Source organism: Salvelinus alpinus, chromosome 15 (assembly GCF_045679555.1).
Source record: "Salvelinus alpinus chromosome 15, SLU_Salpinus.1, whole genome shotgun sequence".
Classification (NCBI taxonomy): domain Eukaryota; kingdom Metazoa; phylum Chordata; class Actinopteri; order Salmoniformes; family Salmonidae; genus Salvelinus; species Salvelinus alpinus.
Genome location: NC_092100.1, coordinates 44,637,261 through 44,645,712, shown reverse-complemented (window position 1 = coordinate 44,645,712; position 8,452 = coordinate 44,637,261). Strand labels below are relative to the sequence as shown.

The window sequence follows — 8,452 nt, the reverse complement described above, 5'->3', positions numbered from 1 at the left end:
GCCAGTTAGTGGCCTTGGGCAGCCAGTGGTCAGTGGGCTGTGACAGGCTGTGTTTTGAGAAAACTATAGAGAGGCTGGGTATAATATGAGGAGAAGTAAGTAGAGTTTATGAACACTTTTATGGACTTCTGGATGGTTTCACTGGATGTTTTTACAAGTCTCTTTATGAGAGACTGAACCTAAGGCCCTGAATGCCTCCCTACACATTGAGGGTCTGAGACAGACAACTCTTTGGCGATCATAAAGTTAACTCTCTGGAGTTGACATTTAAATAAACCAATATATAAAATCGGATCAAGAGTCTGATGGATAAAAAGGGAACTATAACTGCCATATTGTTTGTTTACCATCCAATTGAGAGATCGTCACCAACTGTGGTGGGTGGAGTTCATTGTCTAGATTGGCTTTAGCTCCCTGATCCAAAATCTAAATTAATGCTTTTATATCCCCAATATATAAAATAATCACGCAATAAATATTTTCGTATTTATTAGGATCCCCAGGAGCTACTCTTCCTGGGGTCCAAACAGTGTTAAAACAAGTACATCATAACAAAACACAACAACAGCTTAATAAAACAATACATCATACAAGACATTACATTATTACTCTCTTTTTATACCCCTTTTCCTCCCCATTTTTCATGGTATCCAATTGGTAGTTACAGATTTGTCTCATTGCTGCAACTCCCTATGTACTCGGGAGAGGCAAAGGTCGAGAGCCATGCGTCCTCCAAAACACGACCCTGCCAAGCTACACTGCTTCTTGACACACTACTCGTTTAACCCGGAAGCCAGCCGCACCAATGTGTTGGAGGGAACACCAACAGGCGCCCGGCCGCCACAAGTCTTCGCTAGCACAGGATGAGACAAGGAAATCCCGGCCGGCCAAACCCTCCCCTAACCCGAACGACGCGAGGCCAATTGTGCGCCGCCTCATTGGTCCCCTGGTCACAGTCGGCTGTGACATAGCCTGGGATCGAACCCGGGGCAGTAGCGATGCCTCAGACTTCTGCTCCACTCGGGAGGCCAAATTATTACTGTCTTATTACAAACTTAAAATATCAATTCCACAATACCACAATACCACAACATTACAATGTGTGTGTGTGTGTCTGTGTGTGTGTGTAGAGTATGTGTTATAGTGTTTGTGCGTATGCGTGTGTCTGTGTTTGTGTGTGTGTGTGTCTCTTCATCATTCAGCATTGTTCCGTGCCCTTCCCTGTACTCGTGCTGAAAGTCAGTTGTTAATTTGTTTACTGTGAAATAGCATTGTATCTGGTCAAACAAAATATTTCTAAAATGTTGATAAATGCTCATAAAGTTTTATGGGCTTACTTCTAAGTGGTCTAATGTGTGTATTTTAAGGCTACTCACAGTTATGTTTTCAAGTACAGCAGACTACAAACAGACAATAGCTTTGTACCAACATTTTAATAGAGATGATACAGTTCTTTATCATTAATGAGCGTCTGTCTGTGGCCCTTTGTGAGTGTGTGCTTTGTCTCTACTCCTTTCTTAACTCTCGTCCACAGCACACTTTCCCACACCTGTCAATCAACAGTCCTGATGGACCCTAGAAGGCAGGCCGTCAGGCATCAGCTCTGAAAAGGAGGAGCCTCTCTGTCCCTCCCTGCTCCCTCCTTCATGCCTTCTTCTCTCCCTCTCTCTCCCTTTCTGTCTTTCAATTACTCTCTCCCTCTCTCTCTCTCTCTCTCTCTCTCTCTCATTTTCCCCACCATCTCACCTCTTTCCGTCTGATCCATTACCAATGTCAGTGTCTCTGTCAAAATGGTAGTATTCTTGGCTCTCCTTCACCTTCCCCTTGCTTCTCTCTACTCAACTATGTTCCCCCTTCCCTCCTCAACTTTGTTCCCAGTTCTCTCTTCAACTCTTTGCCCCCAGGATCATGTCCCTCTCAGCACTAACTTCTCTGACCCCTTGGGAAAGGTCTAGGACCATAAAATGGGCCTCTGAATTAGTTTTAATGGGGTCCCTTATCCGCCCTTTAAGTGGTTGATTGATACACATGTGCTGAGTTTGGGATGGCGGGAGGCGCCGTGGTTGAGGAGAGGTGGGGGGGGGTCAGGGATGTGCGCGTACAGATGTAGGATCTTAATTTGAGCCAGTTTTATACAGCAGGAAAATAATCCTGCAGCAAAAGGAAATGTGAATTATTATGTGGATTATAATGAATGGACATTATTTGTAGGGGTTCTTTGTTCGGGAAAATCAATTGTGACATTTTAAAGTGAAAATTACAAACTTTAGAAGCCTTTTTAAACCTTGAAAACACTACAAGTGTGCACTTCCTGCTGTGGAAAATGATCAGCAACAAAAGAGTGATCAAAGTAAGATCTTACATCTGTATACAGTGGGGAGAACAAGTATTTGATACACTGCCGATTTTGCAGGTTTTCCTACTTACAAAGCATGTAGAGGTCTGTAATTTTTATCATAGGTACACTTCAACTGTGAGAGACGGAATCTAAAACAAAAATCCAGAAAATCACATTGTATGATGTTTAAGTAATTAATTTGCATTTTATTGCATGACATAAGTATTTGATCACCTACCAACCAGTAAGAATTCCGGCTCTCACAGACCTGTTAGTTTTTCTTTAAGAAGCCCTCCTGTTCTCCACTCATTACCTGTATTAACTGCACCTGTTTGAACTCGTTACCTGTATAAAAGACACCTGTCCACACGCTCAATCAAACAGACTCCAACCTCTCCACAATGGCCAAGACCAGAGAGCTGTGTAAGGACATCAGGGATAAAATTGTAGACCTGCACAAGGCTGGGATGGGCTACAGGACAATAGGCAAGCAGCTTGGTGAGAAGGCAACAACTGTTGGCGCAATTATTAGAAAATGGAAGAAGTTCAAGATGACGGTCAATCACCCTCGGTCTGGGGCTCCATGCAAGATATCACCTCGTGGGGCATCAATGATCATGAGGAAGGTGAGGGATCAGCCCAGAACTACACGGCAGGACCTGGTCAATGACCTGAAGAGAGCTGGGACCACAGTCTCAAAGAAAACCATTAGTAACACACTACGCCGTCATGGATTAAAATCCTGCAGCGCACGCAAGGTCCCCCTGCTCAAGCCAGCGCTTGTCCAGGCCCGTCTGAAGTTTGCCAATGACCATCTGGATGATCCAGAGGAGGAATGGGAGAAGGTCATGTGGTCTGATGAGACAAAAATAGAGCTTTTTGGTCTAAACTCCACTCGCTGTGTTTGGAGGAAGAAGAAGGATGAGTACAACCCCAAGAACCCATCCCAAACGTGAAGCATGGAGGTGGAAACATCATTCTTTGGGGCTGCTTTTCTGCAAAGGGGACAGGACGACTGCACCGTATTGAGGGGAGGATGGATGGGGCCATGTATCGCGAGATCTTGGCCAACAACCTCCTTCCCTCAGTAAGAGCATTGAAGATGGGTCGTGGCTGGGTCTTCCAGCATGACAACGACCCGAAACACACAGCCAGGGCAACTAAGGAGTGGCTCCGTAAGAAGCATCTCAAGGTCCTGGAGTGGTCTAGCCAGTCTCCAGACCTGAATCCAATAGAAAATCTTTGGAGGGAGCTGAAATTCCGTATTGCCCAGCGACAGCCCCGAAACCTGAAGGATCTGGAGAAGGTCTGTATGGAGGAGTGGGCCAAAATCCTTGCTGCAGTGTGTACAAACCTGGTCAAGAACTACAGGAAACGTATGATCTCTGTAATTGCAAACAAAGGTTTCTGTACCAAATATTAAGTTCTGCTTTTCTGATGTATCAAATACTTATGTCATGCAATAAAATGCTAATTAATTACTTAAAAATCATACAATGTGATTTTCTGGATTTTTGTTTTAGATTCCGTCTCTCACAGTTGAAGTGTACCTATGATAAAAAATTACAGACCTCTACATGCTTTGTAAGTAGGAAAACCTGCAAAATCGGCAGTGTATCAAATACTTGTTCTCCCCACTGTATGTGTGTGTGTGTGTGTGTGTGTGTGTGTGTGTGTGTGTGTGTGTGTGTGTGTGTGTGTGTGTGTGTGTGTGTGTGTGTGTGTGTGTGTGTGTGTGTGTGTGTGTGTGTGTGTGTGTGTGTGTGTGTGTGTGTGTGTGTGTGTGTGTGTGTGTGTGTGTGTGTGTGTGTAGGGGGCTGGGTGCAGTCGGTGTCTGAATAGGGGAGGCGCTCCCTTCCTTCCCAGCAGGACAGCATCTCTTTTAATTGGAGCACTTGTGGCACCATTACCTCCTTTACTTCAACAGTTACTGATGACAAAAGAAAACACCTCTAAGCCTGCCTTTGTGAGAGAGAGGAGAAGGATACCTCACTACTACTGATGTGGGAATCATCCACATTCACAACATGAGCTACTCTCTCATACGGGGCAACATAATATCACTGCAGAGGGAACTGTAAATGCATAGTGGCAGATCATATTGATGCATACAGTAGTAGTAGGCAAAATGAAAGAAAGAGTGGATGCTGCTGTTTTTTGTAAGAAGGTAAAACACCATGCACAACAGAGCTCTTCTGTTAGAAGATACCATTTTTATTCAGGAAACCTCATTATAAGTTCTCTCAGCACGATTCAGAGGCTCTAAAGCAAGATCCTCTAGCAATAAAGGCCATAATCGTCTCACCTACTCTTTCTCTACTCAATGGGACATATTGATTTTACAGATCCATGCTGAGCTTAGTGGGATTTAGATGAAAATCTGAATCCTGAAACCTCTGGTAAGCCATTCATGCGGCTCTACCTGTGGAGCCCTGAGTGTGACTTTGCACTTGGTCAAACCTTTGACCCAGGGGCATGTTTAGGCTGATGCTGCGGGCTGGGCTCTGATGTGTTCCTGTCCCTATGGTCATTCTAGTCTCCCAGGAGACTATATGGACATGATCTCTCCCTCCTGTGCATGCATGCGTGTGTGATCGCTCCTGTGGTCACTCTGGTGTAACAGAAGAGCATGGGGAATGACTTCATGACCCCTGTGTGATCTCTCTGAAGAGAGGACTATGGAGGGTCTGGGTCAGAGGAATGGTGCGTTACCAAACATTCGTTGTGTGAGGTGGCTGGAAATTGACGCTAGGGTCAGAGCCCTCCAATTAGAGCTAAATGATGAGGACAAACCAGGACATCTGGGGATGTTGCATTTGGGTAGTGATTTTTAGATGTGCAATAAATTGTGATATATTGGTGCGTATTGTGCAATAATTACATGAACACATGTATCGGATGAGGTGAAGTCTCAATGGTTGGTATGAGTTGAGTTTGAGTGTAGGGAGATAGGGTGATACACCTACTGTGTAGTGTTTTTATTTGTACAAATGTCACATTCTTTTGAATACAATACATCGTCATTAATAAAATAGCTATTCCATTCTCACTGTAAACTAGTTTTAATGATTTAATTTCTTATCACAAAGGCAGTTAATTACATTAGTTACAACAGGAGTAAAAATATCCATATTTGTGGTAGGGCCTATATACTGTATCTTAAATTGTTTTAAACAAATATCACAGTTCTTTAAACATAAGGATAATTGAAAAACACAACTCAGTGACAGACAGTATATATTTCCTTGACATTCTCAATGTAAAGGTTCTTAATGTTTTTTCTTTGTTATATTGATAGATATTAAACAAAAACAACATCAACAAAGACAGAAACAATGACAGAAACAATGATAACAATCAGAAACAAAATAGTGTAATAGAAAAAAAAGTACAATAATAATAACAAAAACATAAAAATGAAAATAAAACATTTAAAAAAAAAAGATTTCCACATAGTTGCCCAACTTTCTGCTCAGAAACACACCTCACATTTCACTATGCAATAGGTTTACGTATCGGCACAAACAGTATTGTATCCCCTTACTCCCTTTACACTGAGTTAAAGTGGACATGAAATCTTATTCAAATCTGTTCATATACACTGTAATAGAATTAAATAGGATGTATTTTCTTGCTAATAAGAGTAGCTTTTCTAAAAGAAGCAGTCTAGAAGGGTTCCAAAGAAATTCTCACTGGTAAGCTTAATAGAAAAAGCCCTGGATCCACTTACTTTACAATGAAAGACTGAACTTATTTCGTACTCAATGTTTTCAAAGCAGAAGACCTGCAAAATGAAATTATGGAGTAACTTAATTTTTTCTGTGAGGGAACTTCTTGTTTGGACCCCCCCAAAAAAGAGGCTACACAGAGGTCTTCTCAGGTGCAAAAAGTTGGACCTAGACCCAATTGGACCAGAGTGACAAGGTTTATCAGCCAAGTTTCTCTTCTGGTTAACGAACAGAGTTTTATATGTTGGCTAGGCCATCTATAAGTCAATAAATGCACCTTATTAGCGTAAAATGTATATGCTTTAGGCTATGCAGAGCTGTAGTTGGGTCCACCACTGGTAGCTACATACACCCGAGAAACGATACAATCAGAAATTTGGGACCTGGACCCTCTCAGGTAGTCGAGTTTGGGGGACCTGTGAAGACCTGCTACAGTAGACCTACTCCACTACAATAGTCTCAAACACTTCGTGACGAGGTTGCACAAATGGGTAGCTAGATTTAATAAAATGCTTCATAACGTACAGATTACAATGAACAATAAATTAAATATGTAAAACAGGTTATAAGTGAAGACATCCAAACACAGCAGTTTTCATTGCCTTGATTTAGTTTAATCAAATTCACATCTCACTATAAACACCGGTAATGTACCCCCTTTCTCTACAGTCATAAATATACTTTACACTCCTTGAATGCAGCGATGCAAATTTAATCAGGTTCTATGACTAAACGATGAAAGCTTGAGCTGAAATTCCATAGTGCCATTTGGATGAACCATAAAACCAGCTGGACCAAAAAAACATCAACCTAAGCTATAAACAAAACATGACATACAGTAGAAGATTGAAGATGGCGCTGCAGTGGATAGCTGCCGTGTTAGGGTTCCTGACCATTTATGCCTCTGCATTTTTGGGAAGGGCCCGTAAGTAAGCATTTCACTGTTAGTCTACACCTGATGTTTACAAAGCATGTGACAATTGTATTTGATTATACCTGTCAAAAAGGACAGAATCACCACAAATTCTGATTATTACAATAATTCCTCTCACTCCAGCATCACCGGAGGTTTGGCACTGGGCCTTATTTTGGTAAGGTGACACAATGACAATGTGGAAAATACAGTCACCTATCTTACTGTTAATATTAACGATGTAGGGTTACCTGTTTAGGATTCGACTGGTGATAAAAACATGCCACCATTATTTTTGTCTGGTTATTCTATTATTTGCCCCCAAAAAATCATTAAACAAAGATAAATGTCACTGTTTCTCTGGGAGTTCTTGTGATTCCACAAGTAAAGATTGACTAAATTCCATGAACAGAACAGGAGGAGAGGAGTGTTTTCTGTCCACCATGAGTCAGTGTAGGATAGAACCATCAGTTTTTGTAGGGGGGAGATGACATCAGGCTCTAGCGTCAGTTCTGACTCTGTTCCATAGAGAAATGGGATTCTGTACTGTGAATGACACAAGGTTACATGAAGATTACAACCCTTGCGTGAAACTGGTACAGCCCAGGACTACACATAGGCTTCAGACCGTTTATTCATACTTTCTGACCAGTACACACTTTCTATTTTCACGTTGCTTTACTTAAAGGGAATTGAGAGAAAGTTGGTTCCTGTTCTTTTTCTATATTGTTCTACATCAAATAGACAGATTCCACCTAATTAGACAAAATCCTCCTCTCACTCACAGTAAAAGTTTTTTTTAAATCCCCAGACACTGCCATGAAAATGCCCTATTCTAAAAGCAGTACCATTGTCATTTTCAGGCCAAGCACAACAGCAACTGGATAACTTCAAGGTCACTTTCAGAAAGCACCCGTCCAGGGCTATGGAACACCCCTACCAACACACAGAACAGATGAGCAACACACAGAACAGATGCGCGCGCACACACACACATGTAGAGCACAAAGACTTTCCAATTCAGCATTTCAAAAACTCTGAAACAACATGCTGTCAACTAATTTGAGGCAATTTTTTACAGTATTGTGTGGGCCCAAACAAGGATTGTATGCACTAGCGGTGGGCATACACTTCATATGGCACAGTGGTCTGCTGCCATCTTGAGGATATTTGACATAACACATTTTATTTACATTTACATTTAAGTCATTTAGCAGACACTCTTATCCAGAGCGACTTACAAATTGGAAAGTTCATACATATTCATCCTGGTCCCCCCGTGGGAATTGAACCCACAACCCTGGCGTTGCAAGCGTCATGCTCTACCAACTGAGCCACACGGGACAAAGGCATTTTAGGGCCCTGTGTTTTGGTTAATCATGTCACATGACCTGGATTTTAATCTTTATTTTAAGCCTTTTCCAGAAAAAAGAATTAGACGTAAATGAAAGCAATTCTCTGAGGATGGTTTTG

The 8,452-nt window shown here is 41.9% G+C and overlaps 1 protein-coding gene across 1 annotated transcript in view; it reads right to left on the bottom strand.

Moving 5' to 3' along the window:
• Window positions 1–5,388: 5,388 nt before the first annotated feature.
• The window catches only part of LOC139540135 (ammonium transporter Rh type C 1), a 28,683-nt gene continuing 25,619 nt past the window's right edge, over window positions 5,389–8,452 (bottom strand). Inside the window, exon 11 of the mRNA XM_071343716.1 lies at window positions 5,389–7,525. Within this exon, the coding sequence (XP_071199817.1) occupies window positions 7,486–7,525 (40 nt within the window). The 3' untranslated portion in view covers window positions 5,389–7,485. The remainder of the gene's footprint in view (window positions 7,526–8,452) is intronic.